The following is a 26,543-nucleotide window of genomic DNA, read 5'->3' as shown; positions in this document are numbered from 1 at the left end:
ACGATAAGAGCCCGCTTGGTCCAAGCGCCCAAAGTCTCCAGATTTCGCCAATCAAATCGGGAATCGGTACGTAGCAAAAATCATGCAGAAATGGGTCGTTCGACTGACTTGTCAATGATTCTTATTCGCCTCTCCAACCGACCGCCATAATTACATCGGCGTCACGGTTCCAAGGATATTTTCTTCCCCTCGCTTCTCATCCAAAATATGCCGCTCGAACTGCTACCAACCGATTCAACATGAGCCAAGATTATTTCAGCAGTAACGGAAAGGGCAAGGCCCGACTGCACCAGGAACCCGATTCTGATGGTGATAACGATCATGGCCCTTCGGACGCGCCCACCAGCAATCACTCTTCTCCGCCACCCACAAACTCGTCCTCTTCTCGGGTCCAATACATGACTGTCGGAAATGGTATGACATCTGAACATGCTGCCCGTCTCCAGAGCATGCTTGACGTGGACTCAGGCTATGGTGGAAGTATAGCTGGCGATGACCGTTCCATGAGTTCCGCCGCAGCATGGGATATGGCAATGCATCACGACCGGCCTGCGTCGGGTGCTGTGCATCAGATGTGGTATAATGCTCATCGTGCTACCCTCGGCCGTTCCATCAACAAGGTGCTCGAACTGCTTCAAAATTTACAAGAAATGAATGCTTCCTGGCCCGCACATTATCCTTCCGTTCAACGAGCTCGCCGCGACTCCTCCGAACACTCCTCACGGCCTGCCTTTGCCCATGCCCACACGGGCATGGAAGGCAAAGGCTCGTCCTCTTTCCGAAACCTCGGTTTAAGACGTGCCATGACGACGGTCGAAGACGGGTCCGCCGAATCGAGTCGAGCCGCTGAAGTTCGATCCACGCCCGAGCCCCGACTCGTTTCACCACAAATTGCTCAAGAGTTCTCTATCTTGAAGCTCGACCTTAAGCTCGGTGCTCTCCACCAGACTGAGCTCGTGCATTCATTGGAAAAGAGCTCCATCGCATCACTTCTCGACGGCAAAATTAGTTCCAGCATCAAACATCTACTAGCTCTCCGCGAACGAATTGAGGATACTGCAAGTAAGGTTCTTATCACAGGCGACCTCAATGCTGGCAAGTCAACTTTCTGCAATGCTCTCCTCCGTCGAAAGGTTCTTCCCGAGGATCAGCAGCCTTGTACTGCTATCTTTTGTGAGGTGCTTGATGCTAGAGAGAACTCTGGTGTGGAAGAGGTGCATGCAGTGCATAAGAACGTGCCCTACGACCGAAACGATGAGTCGACCTACGATGTTTTCTCACTAAAGGAACTCGAGAACATTGTCATCGACAACGAGACCTACACTCAGTGCAAGATTTACGTCAAGGATAGCCGAAGCATTGACGAATCTCTACTGAACAATGGCGTGGTGGATATTGCCTTGATCGACGCTCCTGGTCTTAACTCCGATACAACCAAAACGACTGCCATCTTTGCCCGACAGGAAGAGATCGATGTGGTTGTGTTTGTAGTTTCCGCTGCCAATCACTTTACACAGTCTGCCAAGGAGTTCATTTGGGCTGCTGCTGCTGAGAAGGCCTACATCTTTATCGTTGTTAACGGATTCGATGTGATCCGAGACAAAAAGCGATGTGAGAAGATGGTTCTTGACCAGGTTGCCGGTCTCAGTCCCCGAACCCACAAGGAGTCCTCCGAGCTTGTGCATTTCGTGTCTAGCAACGCCATCCCTGTCGGCCCCTCGCCTCCTGGCGGCCCTGGCGGCAGCGGCAGTTCAAGTGGAGGTAGTGGTGATCCTGGTGATGGTGATGACAAGGGTAAGGGTAAGGATCTTGATAAGGTGCGAGACTTCGAGGCTCTGGAGCAATCGCTGCGAAGATTCGTGCTTGAGAAGCGTGCACGATCGAAGCTTGCACCTGCTCGAACATATCTGCTCAACATCTTGAATGATGTCAACACTCTTGCAAATGTCAATCAGGAAGTTGCTCAATCGGAACTGGAGCGAGTGACCCAGGAGTTGAAGGAGCTTGAGCCTCAGTTGGAATCCAGTCGAAGGGCAAAGACCGAAGTAAGCGAGTCAGTTGATGCCAACGTTGAGGAAACATGCAAGGACGTCTACGACTACACTCGAAATACCCTCAACTCGGCCATTCTTCATTCTGGAAGCAGCCACTACGATGTACCTTACCCCGGTATCTGGAACGCCTTCCAATATGCAGAGGACCTCAAGGAAGCTATGCTGTCTCGCATTGCAGATTCTGTTTCGAACTGTGAAGAGTATGCTCGCAGAAAGACAGTGTATGGCGTCAATGCTATCAAGCAGCTGGGTATCCTGCACGTTGGTGATGAGTTTCAGAACCTCCAATTCCGACCTGATGTTATGTTCCGACGCAAGCGAGATGCTCTTGCTCGTCAGGTCGAAATTCCCATAGAACTGATTGACTTTGTCGACTGGACTACCTTGTTACAGCGACAGGAAAAGTTTGCTGGCACTGGTATGGCCCTTACAGTTGCCGGCGCCGTTGTACCCCGGATGATTGGTATGAACACGTGGATGGACCAGGCTATCACAGCAACTCGCATCTTGAGCAACGAGAACTTACGCCAGCTCATCATTCCTGGCATTCTCGTGGCTGGTAAGTAAACCATGGGAATTCCAAGAATGCCAAGTCACTAATTGTCAATAGCTGTTGCTGCCTCTGCCTATGTTCTGCAGCAGATTCCCAACTCCCTGCCTCCTCGCCTTGCTACAAAGATCTCGACTCAGCTTGCGGAGTTGGATTATGTTCACTCCAACTCCTCTCGAATCTCCTCTTCCGTTCGCAAGGTCCTCCGCATTCCCGCTGACAACCTCCGGGTCGGCCTTGACCAAAGTCTTAAGGACTTGAGCGCAAAGCGAGAGGAGACTATCAAGGTTAAGGGCGAGAGTGAGCGCGCCTCTCGTTATTTCCTCAACCTCATCCGCCAGAGCGATGGTGAGCGCGCTAGGGTCGAAGGTGTTGACCTTGAGACTCCGCCAGTTGGCATGCATTGATGATGAGGCTGCGGAAATTTGTATGTTTACCGGGGAGGTTAACGTTAACGTTTTAACTTGACACGACAGCCAGAAAAGTACGGCGTTTGGGCAGGGTCGTTCCATATGTAATGCGATGGAAGAACACGAGATGCTCCTGATTTGGCTTTGATATCAACTTCTCTCCTCATACCTTGTTAGCGAGTCATAGCAGTATGAATTGACTATTGATGCTTCAACCGCTCGATAGCTGTTCTTGGGCGATTCAATACGCCTTGCTAGTAAACACAACTTCACTAGAGAGACACTTTTCTAATAGCTTATGCCTAAATGATAACGTCGATATTGATACCACGTCCATTGGCCTCCTAGCGTTGTCATAATAACTGTCCAAAGTGATGAAAATTCTTGAACAAGTTGAGGATAAGCTTGGATAACTTATGTCTATCTAAAAGGATAGACATAGCAGACCATGCGACCACTTTTATTTTTCTCTGCCGGGGTCTCAAAGTCTTCTGACAACGTATGGCAACGATAGTATGCAAGCTTCAGGCACTACAAGATGATACCTTCATTCGATAGCGATATCAGCTGTCAAGCTCACTGTGTCCACATGATATCTCTCAACCGTTCTTTCTCCCGTTCGCCTCCAAATATCCCGTCAATCGGCTGTCTCGCAAGCTCACATATAGCCTGGCGGTCAAGGCCAAAATGTTCCGCGACGAGTCTATATTCGTTAGATAAAGGGCTTCCGAACACGCCCACATCATCAGTCTGTGATCATTTTCAGTCTTTGTTTTTCTCTACTTGACGAACACAAGTGCAGTAACTTACGCTGAGTGAGATCTTGGGGCCGTTGACACCTCTCCAGTGCCCAAAGTGGTGGCCTTCGAAGCCGCCTAACACCATCCCGGCTCTAACATTGCAGCTCAGGCATAATTCAAGACACAGCCCTCTCTTTGCGATCTCCTTCTTGGTCTCTTCGTCCTCCCAGATCACATGTCCAAGCCTGCCCGGTTCCCAAGAGAGCAGCGTGTTTAACTCCTCTTTTGACCCACTCGCCTCAGCTTCGGCAAAGTGAACCGTGATCCCCAGGCCCTTCCTTCTTGCCTCTAAGAACACAGGTGTGAAGACACTTATCTCGCCTGTTGGCCTCGCCGTTGGATCACCGCAGAGATCTAAGCCAACGACTCCCTGCTCACGGTATCTCAGAGCAAGCTCAAGGGTGGAAGCAGCCTGCTCGGGGGTGTGTCGTCGATCAACAGCGAGGATCAAGCGAGTGCGCAGCTGGGAATTCTGAGACTCAAATGACGAGATCGTATCAAGAAGAGTTGAGATGTACTGCTCTGCTGAGAGTTGAGTCGTGGCGCGTGGTGTTGTTCGAAGCTCAAGATAGCAGACGCCATCATCGAGAAAGTCGGTTAACACAGAATTTGTAGTATATCGAACAGATTCCTCATCCGTGATAAGGTTATATATGTAACTGCTGAAAAGCGGGAAGAAGCTGCCAATGGTAGTCAGCTTGTGTCTAGTCCTGTTAGTGCCAATCGTTGGAGGCAAGACTAACGTTTGCAGGTTGTAATCATGTTTCCCCTCAGGCATGACGATCAGGGGATCTTCTAAATCGGTGTCGCCTGTCTCCTTTTTACGTAACCATACCTCATGGAGAGCGCGGCGTGAGATGCTCCCAGTCAGATGGGCGTGAAGCTTGCACATCGTCAGTCGTCAATATCAAAAGCGTGGAACATGGGGTTTAAACAACCTCTATCTTTGGCAATCGAACGAAGTCCATGGCTTTGTTTGTTTGTTTTACGTATCAGCTACTTAGGTATTCAGCGTTGGCTGAGAATATGTAGAGTCTCCAATTAGTCTGCCAGGGTGCAATTGAGAGAGTTGATACTGATCTATCCATTCCATGCGAGCTAGTGCCAAGAATGCCTACCCTGAACTTGATGGAGATCATATATGTCATCACAATCATCAAGAGTATTACGCTTGGTCAAACGAGCTGATGTGACTCGAAGCTTCTTTTCAATTTCATCACATTCCATGACTTCCCCATTCATTGTTATTGTCTGAAGCAATGCACGATACTAAGGCAGAACAAGCTGTGGTTTACATAACGCTCACACATAAGTCGTCAATGATACAGCTCTAATGTGACCAAATACATGTGAAACTGCCTTTCCTGGAGATGAGATCGCAGCCATTAACAACCCCATCTTATACTTTACACCGGTAACCATGCGCCGTGGATGCGTTGCGCTTCTCGTTCCTCCCGGTCAAACCCAGTTGTATCCATCATAGGTCTTCATCGGCCATATACGCCGTAAACAATTATTGTACACATGGAAAGCCGCATTTTCCGGCCCAATAATGACTGCGCCTTAGCAACAAAAGGCACTGTCTAAGATATCCTCATACCCAGAAACGTAAGGTCAAGGTTTTTTGATTGCGTGACTCCAACTTATTTGTTTACAGAGAGGGTTGGGCAGGCTTGCCATCGAGGGCGGCGCCAACCTGGTCAGCGGTGCTCTGTTCGGAGCCAGCGGTCAAAAGTTCACTGCCGCTTTGTCGCATGTTGTACTCTTGCTCCATAGCAGTGAGCTGTTGATCCTCGGCGAAAGACAAGGCGAAAGGAACACCAAAGAACAGGGCAGAGGTGGTGAGTACCCAAGCGCCCTTGCCACTGAAAGAGAGAACGCTCCAGGCAGCGTTACCGATGGTGTTGGCCTTGCCGGAGATCCATGAGCGAGTAGTTGGGGGAACGATGTCGCGCAGGGCGTATAGTCGCTCAGCGAGAGTCTCTTCTGAAGGATCGTAGTCGGACTCGTTGGAAATCTCGGAGTCTGCGGGCGTTGTTAGCATGCACAATATCGCGATTAAAGGCGCGGGGTTGTTAATTACCAGTATCGGAGTAGTCGTCATCGTCCTCCTCAACATCGGGACCAGCCTGAGGGTGCTGGAAGTGCTCGTCCTCAACCTCGGTAAGAGTAACCATCTTGAGTAGCTGAAGGTGTGGTGTATCGAGTAGTCGATTGTTCAAGGTATTAAGAGCTGTTGAAGAGCTTTTGGTGGAAGGGGAATTGCCGAATAGTCGCAGCCCAAATCACAAGGCTTATGAATATATCGGAATTGGTGGCAGAATCTGGTGAGATAAGCAATGTCGACAAATCTTTGCCCGATAAGAAAATATGTTCTCTCGGTGACTGGTTGATGAGTTGGCGTTGACGTTGGGCGTCACGATGTCATGGGAGTAATTTTTCTTTGGAAGCTGCTTGAGTGCTCCACTTACGACACCCTGGTTTAGCCGATGAGTTCCGTCACCAGCGACTATCGTCACGTGCACCCTCCATAGACAACCGCCATCGAGCCTCTTACTGCAAAGTACAGGAGGAGCTTTGAGAATGCAAAATGGAACTATCATCATCATTTCTAATGCAGACACATTGTATGAAGTCATTCTCATGACATGTTGTTGAAAAAATTCTAGGCCATGGTCAGGAACATATTGTGAGTGTTATGCAGGAGAGTTCTAAGATAATAAGGAGTATTGGTCTCATTCCCCGTATCTCATCATGTCACGTCCATTCTACATAGAGGTGCGCTTCAGAACAGAGTGCTGCAAATCGAGTGGTGGGCGGCCATTTACTCCCTCAGCGTGCTCGAATAACTCCAGTCTTGGCTTACCCGTCGACACCCATCGTCGTCTCGAACACGGTAATGATCCTGCCGCAACCTATTCCGACGATTCAATGCTGATGACTATATTGGCGGTATGAATGTCACACTCAAAAATTTCATGGCGTCCACTATGATTACGGCAATATTCTGCCGAAGCCGTGTGAGCCTTCCACGATGTAATGTGCCTTCTTGGTCAAGATTCATATATGCAGAGCTGGCCTTTTGGTCTTCCAAAAGGATCTTGACACATACATGCTTCCCTACTACGGCAAGAACATGCCCGCCTCTGATGGAACCAGCCTGTGCCTGGCATAGAACGCGTGCAAGCAATACCACGTTGTGTAATAGAGAGACAACTCGAGAAGCTCATATTACCTTACCTCCTCAGAAAAGATGACATGCCCAAGAGATACAGGTTGGCACGTAATATGCAAAGCTGATTAACCATACACCTGCGACTTCGCGGCCATGATTTGCAGAACAAGCATCATCATGAACCGATGTGTTTGCTCATTTGGGAAGAGTCTCGAAAAGAAACCGAGGGAAACTTACGAACAGCTTCTTTAAGACCGAACGTAGCTTTGGCTAGAAGGCCATACACAGTGCCTCGATTTTACTCGTTAGGTATGGAGCTTGAGTCTATACTTGTTGTTTCTCGTCTCGTAGATAAAAGTAATTAGGAAAAGCAGAGAAAGTAAGAAGGAGAGTCATAGACGTATTGCGAGACGCAGGAAGGAAGAGGAACGACCGGAAAAGTCGGGAGTGGATGTTTGGAATCTGTCTTGTTGAGTTGTCGGAGTGTTCAAGTTTGACCTAGCTTCTTGATTGCTTTGAGACGTTGATTTTGGTATCCTGTAAGCAACGAGACTAGTACGTAATTTGTTTATTCCCCTGCTCCAAGGGGTACAACACATGACCTTTAATGGAGCTCGTCAAATATTGACGAGAAGCCATTGGCAATTAAACATCTGGCATCGTGACCTTTTCAGCCCGTTTCACTGTATCGAGATGCAAGGAGATTACGTATATTCGACAAATATAGACCCAATTGCCGTGATGAGCGGTAAACATATCCGATGCAATTCGCACTAGGGTTTTAGATTACGAAGCATTGAATGGGAGAATAGTTATACAGGCACGAGCCTCGTGATTCATAGAAAATCTCGTCTACGATACCGAAATATGCCGTGTGATGCTGTTGATGTAACTTGTAGACTTGTCGAGGCCGTGATGCCTTGCGAAGGAGTGGATAGACAGGGGACGAAACCACCGATTGGGCAATCTCTACTCAGACATTCGCTAAGCTTCAGAAGCTCAGGAACAGTTCTTTCTGGACTCAAAATGGAAGAAGCAACATGGTAGCAATGGTACGTATAACCTAGCATACGATGCATGAGGTAAGGTATAGGAGACGCTTGGGCCGCCGGCACGGTGTCAAGGTGAGCCATTTAGGTAAGTAATCGGGACCCTGGCCCTCGGGGGGGCAAGAAAACAGCAAGCCTTACTGTAGGGTGTCAAAATAAACTTAGCAAAAGTCATCCTAAACTTAGGCTATATTACCCTAAGTCTTTTTATCATTTAGGATCGAGGTCCTGTGTTCTTTTTCCTCCCCTAGCCTGGGCTGTCTGGGGAACTTGACGGGAGGTCTTGATGGCGTGTGAGAGACACCCTAAACTGGCCTTTATTTACACCATGCACTTGGCTCCAATACCAGAATACCTACATAACTCAACCATACACGGCAGGACTAGGTTGACGAGCAACTAATTTCTGACAATTCTTCCCAGCTTTGAACGTAAAGACTCGTCATAAACCTCGAATAAAAAAATGCACAAGGTCACATTTGCAATCAACACGTGTCTGTGCCGTTGGTTTGCGTGTACCTGCTAGGAGGGGTTGCCCCGCGATGCGAATTTAAAGAGTATGTAGAAAGAATGGATGTGATATGATGCCGGGATACGGTGACAGCTCCTTGCCATGGCTATTGGCAAGGTACCACAAAATGCATTCGTCAACACTGTCAGGGAAAGCTCCCCGGCCCTGTTTGTTGGTGAGAGAGCTCCGTTCTTTGTGACTGCGTCGTCCGGGTAGTGATTTGGAGCTCCGGTTCGTTTAAGCTAACTGTTTCCCCCTCACCGCAAGACGCCAGGTATGGGCTCTAATCTCCATGGCGGGCCGTCACTCGTCAAAGAAAGGGTCAATGAAGCTATCGTGATCATGCACGGGCGACCCTGATCCCCGGACGGTGTACCAAAGAAGCATGGGTTACATTGGGTCGAATCCATCTGGTTATAGCGTCGTTAGCCGATCAGATACCTATGTACCTACTACCTTAGATAGCGGGCACTGCAAGCGGCTCAAGTACCTAGACTAAGGTACGAGGATGGTACCTGAGGATCTCCGGGGGCCGGCAGCACGTTCGGCCGGGTATGGATAGAACAATACCCACAAACAGGGCAGCGCATGGCCTCGATGGTGGAGTTGATTGCTCACCACCTGTGACACCTTAGGGAATCTCAGTGTCTAGGCGTTCTGGGGGCCCCTCGCTCAGCCACTAGCTGCCGTGGTCGAGGAAAACTCTTCCCCAACATTCCACTTGGTGGCACCTTAAAAATGGCCATTCAGACACCAGCAAGGTATCGAAGGTACTTGCAGAATACCTACTGCCGAACGAAGTGATAATTGACGTCCTTTGCAGACAAGCAAATGTCCTCAATGAGGAAACAGAACTGGCATCGTGACATTCCTCTTTGATATTATGCCGAAGCTTGCCAGTTTGTCCCCAGGTTTGGCTAGTTGAGAGTTGAGCTGATTGGTCCGTCACTCAAGTAAACCAACCATGTGCCAGCTTATTATGACAACAGTGCGTATTTAACTTTCTATACAATTCATCATCTGGCTCAAAAGAACTTTTCATTGCCGTCGTTCGAATAAACAAATATGCAGATGATCATGAACACGAGGAGCATACAGAGTAATCTCTCTGAAACAAGACTGGAAAAGACGGCTTCTATTCAGTCGATGATGTGATGAACTCAGGTACCTGTAGCAAGAACAAAAATAGAAACTTCTACGACAAGCCCAAGCCAAATCGAAGCTCGAGACAAATAGGTGGGTAACACTACGGTACGGTACATACGGTTCTACATATTCACACATCCAGCGTGACGCTCATACGGTGCCTTGAAAGGGCAGCTGGGTGGAGACATATTCAAGATGCATTCGTAACGAAGGACAACTTCGTGACGCACCGTCACCGTTGTCTCAACAAGCGGTTCATGGTGGAGGCGTGATATTCATGGACGGGGCATTGGAGTGCACCGTCTTGTCCAGATTGGAGACAGAGACCCCCGTTAGAGATGATGAGAGAACGGTTTCGATGGTGGAACAGCACGTCAGAGATTCGAGTATTCATCATTACGAGAAGGTAACCAGGATGTGATGATATGCGACTTGGGTGTTGTAAGCCAATGGCTCAACTTTCAGATACATGGACAGCAAAAGACTACACATACCGTATTTCAACCTGGTAAAGGCATGATCCGATAATCCAGCCAAGTTCTTGATCCAAGATCCTTTTCTTGACCTTCCCCAGATTTTGAGAGCTCAGGGTATATAAACTACGTATCGTTTTATTACAAGCCACAATAAAGCACAGGCACAATCAACTGACAGTGCAATTGACCAATGAAACAGCAATTGGAAGCTTAAAAGTCACGCGGAATGTGGGCGTGACAACGCTCAACCGCCCAGGCTGACATTCTGGAAATAGAAGCCAGGAAGCACTCAGCTCCGAGTATCGTGGCCAAAACAACATCGTCGTCAAGGGAGCGCGCCTCACTCAGCCAGCCAGGTCCAACAGGCAGCCCTAGCCACACCCCCTAAAAAGAAGTTCGATCTATGGAAGTTTTTCTGCCCACCTCGTGACGCGTTAACAGCGTCCGCCTCCAAGCGCCGGATGCGGGGTGCAGTAAAAATACAGGGAAGGTTTGCTAACCAAAGACGCCCATGACAAACCAAAGAGGCCACGAGACAGCGGCGAGTAAAAGCAAAAAGCTTAGGCGGGAACGGCTCTCGGGGCCACAGGGCAAGCACGCAACTCGCTACGGTTCCGTACAATAAAAATTAATAGGTAATGCAATGGATACCATTTCCCCTAGGGGTTGGCTGGTTGGTGTAAAATTGACTGGCTGCGCCGTGCAGTGCAACAAAGGGAAACGGTGGCTGTCACGAAAGCTGCAAGATCAAGTAAAACGGGGGTAATGGAAATGACGGGAGATGAGATGGAAGCGGGTCGTGGGGAAAGCTATGAAGTTTTTTCTTTCTTTCTTGTCCTTGTGCCCAGATCCAGATCAGGCTCAGACTGGGGAAGACTGGAGCCATGGGCAAAACCTGGGGGTAATAGAAATCCAGATCCAAGTTTAAAAGGCCTTCTCGGTGCTGCCGGACCTCGGCCGTGTGGGGCTCTCCGGGCGAGTCCGGGGGCCTTTGCTTGCCCCGGAGCTTTGAGTGTGAGAGTGGGTGCCGGACTCCGTTGCTTGTGGGACAGGGACGTATTTTCGTGTTCTTTTTGGGTAACATATGGAGAGAAGAAGAGGGGGAAAAACTCAAACCATTGAGGGGGATTGTCCAGAGTCTGGAGTCTGGGGTATTGGAGAATTAGAGCTCCAGTTCCAGGTCAGATGAATCATTGAAGAGTAGTATTGTTGATGACAACAAGGCAGCTCAAGACCAATCTTGTCTAAACACTATCATTCAAGAAAGCCATGATATGTTGTGCAACTCCCGTCTTATGCCAGACTTGCCCTTCGTTTCGCAATAGAAGCCCCTCGTGCTGCAGTCAAGTGCTCCTCAACGACCCCTCGACCTCAACCATTGTGTCATTGATGGTACCCCGGAGAAGGTACCTGTACGTAAGTACCGAACCAACGGCCCCGCGACGGCCGGAGGAACCTTGTCGTGGTCCGGCTCCTTCAATAGCGACAGGTCAGAGCCTACCGGTGTGCTGTGCTCTCCCTTGCTCCCTTGTCTCCTTGCTTGTGTCTTGGAGAAGAAGAAGGGTGGGAAGTATCACCTTGCCAACACATTTTTTTTTTTACTTCATGATCCTGACTGTCACTGGATCTGGGGAATGGATCTCCCCCGAGATGAAATTATTTCCCCCTACTATGTGGAAATCGAGACTAGTCCCGGCCCCGTGATCGCCCCCCTTAGAATGGCCAAGGTCTGGAAAGTTCGGTGAGCACTGGCTTTGCTTTCTTTAAGTCAGGTGAGCCAGATTTGGGTTCTATTGTCTGGGGTACGAGAGCATTTCAGCTAGCTCGCCTGGCATTTGCTGCTGCGGTCAGCGTTCAGCGCCAGCTTCCCGTCTGGGGTAGTGAGTCGTGTAGGAATTCGGTTCAGGTACCGTACCCTTTGAGGCGGATTCTTGGCTTGTCAAGATTTGGATGGCTTAGAACGATATCAATTGAGCAAGGTGTCATGGATGTGAACTATTCGTCGCTCGTTGGCAGGCTCAGGACCAACCAAAGCATATAGTTTCTTGGCTGATGCGAAATCCCAGCATTATCTTACACCACGTAAACCATGGGCTGACACAATTGTTGATACATGGGCCCATTGAAGACGACGTTGCTCGAAACTACATGACATTTATCAAACATGCTCCAAATAGATATCACTGGAAGTCCTTGTCAAAGACGTGGAACTAGTCAGATGCAGGCGATCCAGTTTTCGTACGAATCATCATTATTGTTGGCCTGGCTGTTTCGCATGCCAGAACTGTAAGGTTTATGTTAATACGGCCCGGCACAGCTTGAAGTACATCATGGCAACATCATTTCAAGCAGTTATTACGACCAGTCAGGGCAACGTGCATGTTGACCGGCATCTTGTGAGATGCCGTAGTTCAACGTTGTAATAATCCTCTGAAACCCAAAACAGAGAGAGCAAACATTGAAAAACCGGAATTCAAGGTCGGATCTGCATGTCACGAAGTTGCCATTGACGATGACTCGCAGAGATGAACCCGCAGGGCAAGCCAAGGTGAGTGGTGAGTGAATTGAGTTGAATCGCACCATCCTCCACACCGTTTTGGTGAGCGAAAGAAGCTAAGTGCATGGTGCTGTTTTCATGCATAGCGCATGGATAGTTATGTAGACTTACGTTATCAAAGTCTGTAAATGGAGCTGGAGGCTCTTTATGTCGACTTACAGTGACCAACCTGTCAAATAGAGCGTTTGTCCTGACCCAGCTAGTCTCTGAAAACTCTTCAAGCTATTGGATTTCAGAATAAATGCTGGTATCCATTATGCGAGAATGTGTGGTATGTGAAGTTGTTACAAGATGTCGACGTAAACTGGCAGAAGAGTTGAAGTCTAGCAAACAACTCTCCCATTGGCAACAAATTTGCACTAGTGATGTCAAACAACGAAAATCTGGAGAAGGCGGGATTCTATGCAAAAACTGCAGAGCCTCGAATAACCGGGCCTCTTCCCCACGGCTCCCTCACCTACACGCAACAAGTACAGACTCTTCAGGAACCAGGCGCTTGGTCCAGGCGAGAGAAAGTCAGGTTCCAAACAAGGCTTCCCCTTGAGGTTTAGACCAGAGGCACTATTGGGTAATTGAATGGGACTTTTTCTCGTAGGTACTGCACTGTACTCCGTGAGGTCATGATCACGATCGGGGGCGTTGCTGCAGCCAAAATTCTTTCTTCTCGACTCTTCTGGCGGGCTTAGCTGGGCTGGGCTGGGCTCCGCTTCAGGAGGGGTGGTAGTGGTACAGTACAGTAGCGAGCAGGTACCAATTGGAGAGGAGAGGAGAGGCCTCAGGACGACCGGGCCGGTGATATTTATTGTCTGAATGCTAGGTTCTATCTCTTCTTGTGTATGCCAAGTTTCTATTTTGTTGGTTGCCAAGTGAAATATGAGGAAATCGAACCAAGTGAGTGCCCAGGCAAATCATAGGCTCTGTGAATGTGCTGCATGTCCTGTGCTGTGAGTAAGCCGCTGTACAGTACCTTAGGAGAGTTGTGGCGGGGGTCATTCGCTGTGCCTATTGCTGTCCACTGCACTTTTTCTCCGGTCTGCCCGGTGCAAATGAAAGGCAACCAACAAACACGTACCCCAAAATAAACACCCGCCGGGCCTCATGCCCAGCAAACTCCCAGCAGGGTCTGCCCCACAAGCTGGAAGGGGGTGTGTGGTCAAGGTGAGCGGAAGACCAGGACCTGGCAAGGGATGTGGTTTTTTTATGGCAGCGTGACAACTTTTACTCGGTACCTACAGGCGAGACGGTGTAAGAGAAGGCAGTATGTCGACATGTTTGGAGTCAATGGAGACATTCATGCTGGTACGTACCCCATTGCAAAGACTGGGAGGTACTTTGTACCATCGTAGACCTCTGGGTCGTCGTTGAGAGACACTTAGACACGGACAGTATATAAAGCTTCCATCGCCAGTCCCAAATCTTCTGGCTTCGAAAGTTGGAGAGATAAGTCACTTGACCTCAAACTTTTTGTTTACCTATTGCATTTTGCATTTGCTTCTCCTCACAAAAAGAAGCCTTCTTCTGTTCTACTACCTTGAACCCCTTATCACTCCTCCCTTGTCTTTGTTTAGAGATCATATTCCCCTGTCCTGGCTTGAGCTTTGAACCTCGTCATCTCAAACCAACCTCGGCGTATCAAGAGAGCTTTTGTTATCTCTTGTTCTAGACATACCGTCTTCAGTTTCTATTTACGACAGGGCTGACGGATGGCTGCGCTGAGTTCGTGCACCCCGAGTTAAACAAGCGCCTGCTCAGGTTGGCAGTGTATGACAGATATCCATACTAACCTGCTGTCAGAACTCTAACCAACCCTCCTCTCATCTGAGAACCCGACCCTTTTACGGCAATCTTGTTGTTATTCTTCTGAATAACTTCCTCTCGTCATCTTCTTTTAGAAGGCCCCGCTATAAGCTCGGCATTACCGACCTAGAAATTATCTATTTTCAGTGACGAAACGAATTGATCGTCACAAACTCTAGCCGGTAAGTAGCGGACAAGTCTTATCTGACTACAGCACTGCCCACTACCCCTTCGTCATTTTGCCCTTATCGCGAACCCATGGCCCCGTTGATTGGCTTTCCCCTGATTTCCACTACCCAATGGCGAGAATACGAGAGCCGGCCCGGGCGGCTTACACCGGGATTCTGGTGCTCCGTATCAGAGATAAGCGTCCCAGCGAGCTGAGCGGTTCGCATGCGGTGCTGCAAACAGCCCCAGGCCCTGCCCCAGCATCTGCAGTGCATTTTCAGGTCCCCGATCTAGTGGCGTTCACTGAGTGCGAGCATGGACGCCCCGGACAGGACCTGGAATGAGCCTCCCGGGATGGGCTCAATACCAATGATCACTAGATCATTGAGTTTGGCCTTCACGGGCGCAGGGCAGCCTCTGGGTCAGCAGCCATCCTTAGTTCGCATTGAGTCACGAGCCCTGACCGAAACTCTGGTTGAGCTGGCTACAGCGGTGACGACAGGAGAACTGTTATCTTCAGGCTTCCTTGTTTGCTTGAGCCGAACTGTCTTGACTATATAAGATACTCGCAGCTGGCTCATCTCGTCTCCATCCCATTCATCCATTCACTGTTTTCTATTCTTTCGTTTTCTCGTCTTGCGTTTACACCACCAAACTTCACTCTACATCTAGGCATTTCGCCAAGATGGCGTCTATAACAGAATCGCCCACTAACATGCTGCCCTCGCAGACTTTCCCTGATTACACAGATCCATATCAGGAATCCAACATGACTGCCATTTCCGCCAACCCCGTGGCTAACGTCAAGGCCACCGAGGCCAGCCGTGGTCCTTCTCCCCAGCCTACTCACTTCTCCGTTCCTCTGCAAAATGGCAACGGCGGCAATGGCCACCGCATTCTGCGATCTGCCACCGTTGGCTACATTGCCCCCGAGTTCACTGGCAAGCCCGAGCAGAAGAAGACTGTCAAGTCTATCATCTCAGCTGCTGGCTTCGTCCCTGAGCCCCAAATTGATGAGCAGATCGAGTGGTTCTACGAGAAGCTTGGCATCGATGATGTCTACTTCGAGCTTGAGACCCCCGATGTCATCTCCAGCCACATCACCTCTCTGTATGCCGCTAAGGTCGCTTCCTTCGCTCGCGAGGACAAGCAGGAAGAGATCCGACTGGACATGGAGGCCAACGACCATGCCATCTACATTGATACCAGCGTTGCTGGCAAGACCAACACTGCCGGTCCTCGCTATGAGGAACGCCTTGAGGCCAAGTACATTGATCACCCCGGCTCCAGCAAGTACCGCGTTGAGACATTCCGATCTCCCGCTGTCGTGAGCCCCAGTTCCAAGGCCACTCTCCGATGTTACTTCGTCTATCAGTGCCAGTTTGCCACTCCTCCTGAGGAGACCAACCCCAAGGAGACCAACCTAGAGCTCATTGCTGATAACGGTTTCCTCCGCAAGGCCACTGACAACACCAAGCAAATTTACCAGGACATCATTGAGCTCGCCGTTAACCGAGCTGGTCCCGTCATCGAGGTTTTCGATATTGAGAACACTGATGAGAAGCGAATGGTCGTTGCCTTCCGCTCTCGCACTGCCCAGGGTCTCTTCTCTGCCCTCAGTGACCTTTACCACTACTATGGCGTCACCTCATCTCGAAAGTACCTCGAGCAATTCTCCAACGGTATCACCGTCATGAGTGTCTACCTCCGACCTGCCTCTGACACCGTCGAGACCAGTGGGCAGTTCCCTTCTCTTGAGGAGTCCATTGACCAGATCTCCAAGGAGGTCTCTCTCCTCTACTGCCTCCCCCACAATAAGTTCCACAACCTTTTCCTCGATGGACAGCTCAGTCTTCAGGAATCCGTCTACGCCCACTCCGCTTGGGTCTTCGTTCAGCACTTCCTGAACCGATTGGGACCAGAGTACTCTACGCTTGCTGAGCTTCTGGATGTTAAGAACAACGCTCAGCAGGCACTCCTTTCTAACCTGAAGCGCCGTCTCCGTTCCGAGACCTTTACCCCTGAGTACATCTATGAGATTATTCAGAACTACCCCGGTCTCGTTCGTGCTCTTTATGCTTCTTTCGCCAACATCCACCTTGTTAAGGACCAGGAGGACCCCGTGAAGGTTGTCTCCTCCAGCTTGTCCGTTGAGGTTCTCTCCGATGACGCTCTCAAGGACAAGATCTCCAAGAACGTCAACAACGAGCATGATGAGATGGTTCTCACTGCATTCCGTGTGTTCAACAACGCCATACTCAAGACCAACTACTTCACTCCTACCAAGGTCGCCCTGAGCTTCCGTCTTGACCCATCTTTCCTCCCCGAGGTCGAATACCCCAAGCCCCTCTACGGCATGTTCCTCGTCATCAGCTCTGAGTCCCGAGGTTTCCACCTCCGATTTAAGGATATCTCTCGTGGTGGTATCCGAATCGTCAAGTCTCGCAACAAGGAGGCTTATGGCATCAACGCCCGAAGCATCTTCGATGAGAACTACGGCCTTGCCAGCACACAGCAGCGCAAGAACAAGGACATTCCCGAGGGTGGCTCAAAGGGTGTTATTCTGTTGGACCCTAAGCAGCAGAACCGTGCCCGTGAGGCTTTCGAGAAGTACATTGATAGTATCCTTGATCTTCTTCTACCCGCCGAGACCCCTGGTATCAAGAACCCTATTGTCGACCTCTACGGCAAGGAGGAGATCATCTTCATGGGCCCTGATGAGAACACCGCTGAGCTGGTCGACTGGGCTACTGAGCACGCTCGATCCCGTGGCGCCCCCTGGTGGAAGTCCTTCTTCACTGGCAAGTCTCCCAAGCTTGGTGGTATTCCTCACGACACCTACGGCATGACCACTCTGTCTGTTCGTGAGTATGTCAAGGGTATCTACCGAAAGCTCGAGCTTGACCCCTCTACTATCCGCAAGATGCAGACTGGTGGCCCTGATGGTGACCTGGGCAGCAACGAGATCAAGCTCGGCAACGAGAAGTATACTGCCATCGTCGATGGCTCTGGAGTTCTTGCTGACCCCAACGGTCTCGACCGTGACGAGCTTCTGCGCCTTGCTAACGGCCGCAAGATGATCATCGAGTACGATGTTTCCAAGCTGTCTCCCGAGGGTTATCGAGTCCTGTGCGACGATGTTAACATCACTCTCCCCAATGGTGAGGTTATCAACAACGGCACATCGTTCCGTAACACCTTCCATCTCCGTGACACTGGCAGTGTCGACTGCTTCGTTCCTTGTGGTGGTCGTCCCGCCTCCATTGACCTCATCTCGGTCAACCGTCTCATCAAGGATGGCAAGTGCATCATCCCTTACCTCGTTGAGGGCGCCAACCTTTTCATTACCCAGGAGGCTAAGCTTCGCCTTGAGGCTGCTGGCTGCATTCTGTACAAGGATGCCTCTGCCAACAAGGGTGGTGTGACATCGTCCTCCCTTGAGGTTCTTGCTTCTCTGTCTTTTGACGACGAGGGCTTCGTTGAGAACATGTGCCACAACGCCCAGGGCGAGGCTCCTCAGTTCTACCAGGACTACGTTAAGCAGGTTCAGCTCAAGATTCAGGAGAACGCCCGCCTCGAGTTTGAGGCTATCTGGCGCGAGCACGAGCAGACCGGAACTCCCCGATCTATCCTCTCTGACAAGCTCTCCGTTGCCATTACCGATCTCGATGAGAAGCTCCAGCACTCCGACCTCTGGGACAACGAGAAGATCCGCCGATCTGTCCTTCAAGATGCTCTGCCCCGTCTTCTTCTCGAGAAGATTGGTCTCGACACCTTGATCGCTCGCATCCCCGACTCCTACCTCCGAAGCATCTTCGGTTCCTACCTTGCCAGTCGATTCGTGTACGAGTTCGGCAGCAGCCCCAGCCAGTTTGCCTTCTACGACTTGTAAGTTTAACCCGTATACCACAATACCAGAACATAAGCTAACTATTGCAACAGTATGTCTAAGCGTATGGCTCAGATCGCCAACTAAAAAGTTGATTGCATGGAACGGTGTTGAAGCGTATGATTTGATTTGTTTACAAGCATAGCATTATTTGTTTTCTCTGATGAGAGATGAGCATTGTCACGGTGTGTTTTGCCATATTTGGGACGGCCCTGGCATGGGCCTAATGAATGGGTCAAGGTTAAAGAAAAGTCAGAAAAGACTATGTTTATTTAGTCGATATTAATCAAGATTTTGAATTTCATATTTTGTTTCCCCATGAGTGATTTCACTTGGTGAGTTTATCAAGTGAAACTTGTGTTGTTTCTCGTTGCTTCTGCTGTTACACTCTGGAGAAAGACTTTGGGACACATGATTGTCTCAGGATAACGACAGAGCGACCTGGAGATCTGATTGCTCGAAGTGATCTATCAGTCGTGCTGAGTGTGATAGAAATAGAACACATTAGACAAGATACCTGGCACATGAAATGCATGGCATTGTCACGTGTCATGTATAGACAGCTTGATTTCATGTTGGCAGTTCATTGGCGGGACAACAACTTGCATGCACATATGCGTGACGGCGTATCATGGCCTCCTCATATGTACAATGAGTTTATCGTGGCAACGGCTGTATGGCTGATCGTTTGTATAGATGGCTGAGTTGGTAGAGAAGCACATGATGAGAGACGAACGGTTATTTCCTCTGCAAGACGGTGTTTTGGTGTAATCCAATGGCATGCTGGGTAATTGCACTGCATACCTCTTGATTTGGTTGACTTGGACATGTGAGGTTACAGACAATAGACTGCAGAGGTGACTTTGAGGCCACTGAGGGTTACAGTGATCGCCACAGAGAGTGGTGGCCTGGCAATCGAGTAAGCATCAAATTGGCGAACTCAGGTGCATCGTGACATTTAATTACATAACTTCAGTGACGTTGAAAAGTCAATTGAAGGAAGGACTGACTGTCTTATTTTCATAAAGTGGATTGAAGCTGGATAAGAGACAGGAACATTTATTTACTCACAGCCAATGAACACAATTTCCCCTGAGCAAGACCCATTTGGCCTGTGGACGTTTCAGCGTTTCAAAGGCCCCGCCGAGACGCGGGTGGCCCTGAACGATTCCCCGGTTGCGTTAGAGCCAAAGTTTACGGTTTCTTGGAAACGCTAATTATTCAGGGGTTTTAATGGGAAACGCGCTCCATCCCGTCTTGTCGCGGAATCGGCGCGAGGTAAGATGCCACCACAAGAAGAGGCTACGAACAGTAGATTAAGGTATGCAGTTGATAAATAAAGCAAAAAACATTGTCAATTGGTAAGCAATCATTTTTCTACAGTGCGCTGCATGACTCTTTTAAGCTCACACCTCAATCAATATTGCAGCTCGCATCATGGTACTTTACTCTGACTGGTTCAGCCCGCCCTCAAACGGAGTAGGGAGAGTCATGGAGTGGAAAAAAAGAGACCCCTGCTATCAGTATCGTCGTCTCATCACGCACTCTTCTTTTCTTTTGCTTACATTTATCGTTCTCTCCCGCCTAGGATGGCAGGATGGCCCTAAAAATGGTCTAATAGACCGGCCATTTAAACCGTAGCCTCCACTTTTGTTTCCGTGCAGTAGATCTTTTTGCACTCGATTATCGAGCTGCTTTCAACCTGGATGGGCGAGTTATCTGAAACGAGTGACGCTCCATTCAAAGGGCTCGTCTTCCTCCGCACTAACATTACCCCGTTTGCGATAGACAGAGTGCATTAGGGGCTTTGGCATCTGGACTACGTGGTTAGAATAGGAGACATGGAAATCTGCTAAAAGGTTCTGGAGGGATCCAACCTATTGTTAGGGCAGAAAACGTTAGATCTGTTCCTCTTGAATCAGTCAGTAACCACACCAATAGAGGTGCCTGACAGTGACAGTATCAGTGGTAGTTTCACTGCGGCAGTGGAGTCAGTCTTTTTTGGCGCCCGGCCAAGGTCCCGCCAGGAAACGAAACTTGGGCCAGGCCAGGCCAGTTCACTTTATTATTATTATTACGACCTACCTACAGCTGCTACGCCATCCTTTTCCCACAGTCACGGAACAAAGATCGTCGCTCGTTCTCTCCAGTTTTTCGACACCCAGATCCATTCCCGCTCACTTGCGCAAAATCAGCTTCATGTTGGACAAGCCCGTGGCTGGCCACTGGGCATATTGGTTGATCGATTGACTTTTACGGGCGCAACCTTGTTCACCACGCTGAGCGACACCAAATCCAATCGAGTACCACGACCGAAATCCTGATATCACAACGCCCCCAGCGACCGAAGCAAGCAAGCAAGCAAGCAAGCAAACAAACAAACAAAGCAATCAGGGACCTGGGAGTTGGACGAGAACATCCTCGCAAGGATCTACCGCCCGCCTCTCACCTAACGACATACTGTACTGTAGACAGGCGACAAAAAAACCGGCCCCCAGCCGTCAGCATCCAACACCCGAGTTTGAAATAAAAAATTGAGACGGCGCTTCTCTGGCACCAGGGGTCAAGCATATCCCATCTTTTGGTGCCTTGCGCCTTCAGGGATAGAGTTGGAGCAGAGTGACTTGTTGACGGCCTCGCTCGTCGTTTCTACCCATCAAAATGACACGACCATCGATCGTCAGAGCTGGTATGTGCCTAGTGTTTTGCCTTAGCTGTCCTGTTCTGCCTTTTACACTTGGAACGAGGTGCCAACGCAATGTCACCCTAAGTCTCAGCCTTTGGGATTTGCGATTGGGGTGCATCGCCTCTTGCGCAGCCTCATCCTCGTGTTGTTTCGTCGGTCCCTCTGACAGTACAACTTTCTCTCCCCTGCCCCTTTATACATATGTGCAAACTTCGTCTATTCAACCACATGGAACCCTTGAAGTAGACCTTCGGCCAACTTCTCCCTTGCCCGTTCTTTTTTTTTATTACTTTCTTTTTCTTTACGTTTCATCGTACTTTCGTCTACCCTTGCCCCCCGGTCACTGTCCAAGCTCGAACCTTTCTGTTGCTGTCCGGGGTCGCTGCAAGTCACGATACATTCCAACCATTCGACTTAGTCCTCTGCTTTCTCATTCCTTGTGTCCACAAGCTTTCCTTTGACGACACCACAAACTGACGTTAACGAACCTTTCCCCCGATCGCAGATACGATCGATCTTCAAGATCACCACTCTCCATCGGCCCAGGACCACTCGAAAAGCCCACGCTTGGGTGGCAACGCCAACTCCCTAGGTCCCCACCAAGCTGAGACTATTCGTGAGGTCACACACGACATTGCAGACGAACAACGACGCTCTCCAAGGGTTTCTCTCGATAACCGCAACAGCCTCGACGAAATTGATTCCTTTGCAGACGAACTTGTCGCAAACTCTACAAGTGGCAATACTCGCGCACAGGGCGTACGCGACAACAATAGCAATATGAACCAAGAAGATGCACTGGCAATTGCGCAGAATGGAGGCGTCTCATCTTCGGATGAGGGCGAGCTCGACGGCGACGATGACCTCGATGACGACATGATGGATAAGATCTCAAGTTCGCCTTCGATTGAAGATGGTGGGTGCTACCCCGTCGCTGCCCCTGCGGCATGGCCACGCCGTGTCTCTTCCCTACCCTCGCAGAGGAGTAGTACTCCCAGTATCTCTGGTTCAAGCGGCACCAGGGTTTGCTCGCCATATCCCGAACCCCCCTACTGCGTACCCAGCCCATGCGCAATCGCGCAGCTTCCACGAGCATCTCTCACGAAAGTCCGGAATCATCGTCTTCATGGTGAGTATAACGGTCGCGACGAGCACAGTAACGACACCGAACCCGAAGCAGACGATAGCTGGACAACGTCCAATTCGACGGCCGAATTTCACGAAACGTTTGAAGAAGTGGAACCACAGGTTAGGTCCAACAGTAATGAAGGCTAGCATCCTTCTGCTGAAGGATCGAGTATTGGAGGAAAAGGAACTGTAGCCGATAACAGAGAGCAGGACATATTCTATGACTGTGATCCAATGATGGATCTATCCGATTCGGACTTGGACGACGACGAAACCCCCGACTTCGATCCCGCGCTTACTGTTCCCTACGAAGAATCTTTTGAAGACGATGATTCTGCACTCTCCATTCCTGATGACTACAATTTCATCGACTCCGGCTGGGCGGCTGAGTGCTTACAAGACATAGAGGACATTGATTTCGAATTCGTTTACGCCCTTCATACTTTCGTAGCTACCGTTGAAGGTCAAGCAAATGCAACCAAAGGTGACACTATGGTTTTGCTAGACGATAGCAATAGCTACTGGTGGCTAGTCAGAGTTGTTAAAGACAGCAGCATCGGTAAGTGCAAAGATTTCCACTTGCACTGCCTAGTTACTAACGAAATACCAGGATACCTACCCGCAGAGCATATTGAGACGCCAACAGAACGTCTAGCACGTCTGAATAAACACAGGAATGTCGATGTATGTAAATTGACTTGGTCCTTTCCTCAAAATTGTTACTAAAAACCCAATGCAGCTCTCTGCAACTATGTTGGGGGACACGGCGGAGAAGAAGCAACAGACGTTCAAATCGCCAATTAGATTTGGACGCAAAACGGTCACATTCACTTCCCCAACGTACCATGACTACACTGAAATCGACGATTATTCGTCCGACGAAGAGGACTTGGACGACTTATTCGCCGGTTCGACCAGTACAGCCAAGCAAGATCAGCAACAAGAACAAAAGAAAGATACTCGAGATCCAGCTTCAACAATATCGATCATAGAAGATGATTCATCAGAAGAGAGCGCCAGGGTTGAGCCTCTTAAGCCCCGTTCAAATAAAGAAGTTAAAATGGCTATAGAGCCGTCAAAGGTCGACACTGTGGAAGATGAAGATGAGACGAGAAGCAGTGAGGAAATACTATTCGACAACAAGCAGGAAGGCCCCAGCAGATCCCGCAATGGTACTGTCAGAAACACCGACTCTTTCTTTAGAGATGAGACAGTTGAGACGAAGAAGATCACCCTCACGCCTAATTTACTACGAGACGACAATCAACCTCGGCCTTCCCAGGACTCAACAACCAAGGATATCAAGTCCCGAGGAAGTCTTGATAAGCTGGACAAGGAGCTCATGTCTGACAAGGAGAAGAAGAAGCACCAAGATAAGTCTCGGAAAGAGAAGGAAAAGAAGCCGAGCGCCATCCGAAGTTTCTTTTCCAGAAAGGACAGAAAGAAGTCGGTTGACGATGATGACGAATCTTTTGGCAAGCGCTCTATGGATATCGTATCGGAGCCTCGGGACAGCGAGTCAATTGAAGAGGTCGCATCGCCTGACAGACAACCACAACGGAGTACTAGCAAACTTCAGAAGCAGCTTCCCCGAACTGAAGCATCTCCTGGCAAGGCTGGGGAGACCTCATCGACAATGGAACTCGCGGCTTATCTGGCTGAGTCTCGGGTCAACGATGTGTTCAACGTGCCACCAGCGTCGATGCGGATCGTCAATCCCGAGACACAGGAGACACATGAAGTGCCATCAAATTCACAAAGTGGTGGGGATCCGGCCAAGGTACGTTCCTCCTCAGCCGCTGCACAACACGACGATACGAAGGCATTGGCGAAGGCGTTGGGCCGCAGCGCAAGCACAGGAGGCGAGCCCAGGGCAACCAAGACAGTCAAGCCTCGTCCATTGATGGATCTGGATGAACTGTCAAGCTCCGATGAGGATGATGTGTCTCAGCCTACGAACCGAACGACACCAGAGCAACCCGTCGAGAAGAAGCCCGAGGGCGGACTACGACCACAACTGCCAGGAGCGTTCCCTGATAGCTTCGATGCTACCGCCAAGCCGAACACATCCACAGCGGCAGGCCAAGGCCAGAAGGATCGTCTGTCAGAATCACCGGTGCAGGTGTCACCTGTCAACAGAACACGACCACCAGCACTGGAGATCGACACGTCCTCTCAGGAAGGTCGCTCGTCCTCCGATGTACCGTCGCCAGAGCTCATGCCTGGTGACGAGACACGTAAGGATAGTAGTTCAACGAAAAGTGCCAAAGAACCTGGCTGGGATGACGAGAAGCTTCGTGCCTTCTTTGACGATGGTGAGCACGTTCGAGACCTTCTCATGGTCGTGTACGACAAGACAGACGTGGAACCTGTTAGCAAAGACCACCCGGTGGTTAGTGGTATGTTTAGAGAGCAGAACGCGAAGCTAGCAGAGATTACCACTGTGAGTATTTTCATCATCGCCTCGTTGGGCATATATTATCGCGCAACAATACTAACGCAGCTATAGCAACTTGACAATATGCTCGGGGACTGGTTGGCTAGAAAGCAACGGCTTCGCGGCTCAGTATGAAATAGCATATCGAGGCACGAGGGCGTTTCGAGTACATCGTTGGCTTTATCAGCTGGGCCAGAGGCTTAGCTCTGTATGAAAAGGAGATCTCTTTCTTGGTTCGTTGAACGACTTGACTATCTAGGGGAATATGGATCGCTAGTTCTGGACACGTCCATGAAGACAGTCCGTTGTGTTAGGTATATAGGCGTTTGAAGGGCACGGCTTTTGATTGAGCGAGGATTGGCATGAATCGAATCCTCGGGCCGTGCTTTGGGCATTTTGACATATGCTTGGGACCTAGTTTACAGAGGACGCCTCTGTCGATAAGAAGTATTTGCATACATATATATACACTACATCATTTATAGCGAGAAGATTCCGGATGTCGGAGGAGCCATTTTCACGTGAAGGGATCCCTGTATGCCTCTCTGTATGCAAAGTGATTGACCCAGCCACTCTTTTTTCAACACGTCCCGGGCATGATTACCGAAGAGGCTAAGGAGGTTAGGCCAGGTCGGTAGTTTCATGTGGTGTCGTGCAGAACAAGCGAGTGAGAATAGGGGTGCTGATAGTACATGACGCTGTTCGCTCATGTTTTGTGAACAGAGAACATTGAAGGAGACCGAGGTCTGGCGAACAGCCGAAGAGTGGCAGTGGGAGAGGAAGAAAAGAATACGGGCGGATACTTAGGTTGTGGCTGAATGTCCATTCAATTCATCAATCCATGCCTGGGGAGCTCCATCGAGTGGGTTGCTGTACATAAGAGGAAGCTGGTGGATTCTGAGTGGATGTCAGCACGCAAGCTCGCCAATTTGGGAGCTGGAGCCGCGGTAGCTGAAGCTGCCGAATGGAGGCACCCATTTTACCAGGGGTAAACACTGTTTTGTTTTGAGAGCTTTGGTTGGCCCGATTGTTATTATTTACAGCGGGCCGAGGCATTGTGGACTGGGCAGATTGAATGTATCGATTGAGTATTTTTTAGCTTTGCGCCATGCCGCAACGGTACACGAACTCTACATCTCCCAGCCACCGTCTTTGGACGTTGCCCCTGTCTTGCTGCAGCTCAAGCGTCTGGAGTGAGCTGAGCTTGACTTGACTTCTCTCTCTCGCCCAACAACCTCATCTCCCAGTCAAAGTCCACTCCAGCCCGGTTCAGCACGCACGCACGCACTCCTCCCACTACCCAGCTCCCAGTCTCCCTCCCCCCAAGCCCCCCCCCCAGATCGGTCACCTCCATCCATCCTTAGCACCCAAGGCCTGAGACAAACAAATCAACACCAACACCAACGCCAACCCAACCGCTACGCTCCACTCACTTCCACGTCTGTCTCCCCCATCTCACCATCTTCAACTTATCATCATCACCACCATCATCATCCTTCGGCACCGGCGCTTGTAAGTTTATTCTCTTTCCTCTCTGTTCCGATTACCCTGGACCGGGATGGCCTAGATCTCCACGTCAACAACAACAGCATCCATCACCCGTCATCATCGACTTGCAGCCCTTCCCTCAACCTCTCTGGTCTTGGTCTTGGTCTTGTTGCTCGAGTAAACAAAGCCATTGGCTAGATACCTCACGAGGACCTCAATTGG

The 26,543-nt window shown here is 49.8% G+C and overlaps 5 protein-coding genes across 5 annotated transcripts; 3 read left to right on the top strand and 2 right to left on the bottom strand.

The window, feature by feature from the left end:
- Positions 1-239: 239 nt before the first annotated feature.
- FPRO_13278 (uncharacterized protein) lies at positions 240-3,011 on the top strand (the record flags this gene model as incomplete). Its single annotated transcript, XM_031222713.1, has 2 exons — positions 240-2,613; positions 2,665-3,011. The coding sequence occupies 2 exons, from the start codon at positions 240-242 to the stop codon at positions 3,009-3,011; spliced, it is 2,721 nt and encodes a 906-aa protein (XP_031088145.1).
- A 579-nt stretch (positions 3,012-3,590) lies between these two features.
- On the bottom strand, positions 3,591-4,706 carry FPRO_13277 (uncharacterized protein; the record flags this gene model as incomplete). The annotated part of the gene is made up of 3 exons (XM_031222712.1): positions 3,591-3,764; positions 3,825-4,494; positions 4,558-4,706. The coding sequence occupies 3 exons, from the start codon at positions 4,704-4,706 to the stop codon at positions 3,591-3,593; spliced, it is 993 nt and encodes a 330-aa protein (XP_031088144.1).
- A 759-nt stretch (positions 4,707-5,465) lies between these two features.
- Positions 5,466-5,991, bottom strand: FPRO_13276 (putative mitochondrial receptor complex chain MOM22; the record flags this gene model as incomplete). Its single annotated transcript, XM_031222711.1, has 2 exons — positions 5,466-5,839; positions 5,898-5,991. 2 exons carry the CDS (start codon positions 5,989-5,991, stop codon positions 5,466-5,468), a joined length of 468 nt encoding a protein of 155 aa, XP_031088143.1.
- Positions 5,992-15,378: 9,387 nt separating this feature from the next.
- On the top strand, positions 15,379-18,669 carry FPRO_13275 (putative glutamate dehydrogenase, NAD(+)-specific; the record flags this gene model as incomplete). Its single annotated transcript, XM_031222710.1, has 2 exons — positions 15,379-18,581; positions 18,636-18,669. 2 exons carry the CDS (start codon positions 15,379-15,381, stop codon positions 18,667-18,669), a joined length of 3,237 nt encoding a protein of 1,078 aa, XP_031088142.1.
- Positions 18,670-21,243: 2,574 nt separating this feature from the next.
- FPRO_13274 (uncharacterized protein) lies at positions 21,244-24,968 on the top strand (the record flags this gene model as incomplete). The annotated part of the gene is made up of 6 exons (XM_031222709.1): positions 21,244-21,271; positions 21,774-22,516; positions 22,544-22,955; positions 23,007-23,080; positions 23,136-24,839; positions 24,906-24,968. 6 exons carry the CDS (start codon positions 21,244-21,246, stop codon positions 24,966-24,968), a joined length of 3,024 nt encoding a protein of 1,007 aa, XP_031088141.1.
- Positions 24,969-26,543: the final 1,575 nt, after the last annotated feature.

The sequence above is a fragment of the Fusarium proliferatum genome (assembly GCF_900067095.1).
Source record: "Fusarium proliferatum ET1 genome assembly, contig: FPRO_scaffold012, whole genome shotgun sequence".
In the NCBI taxonomy this organism is placed as follows: domain Eukaryota; kingdom Fungi; phylum Ascomycota; class Sordariomycetes; order Hypocreales; family Nectriaceae; genus Fusarium; species Fusarium proliferatum.
This window is presented reverse-complemented; position numbering and strand designations above follow the sequence as displayed.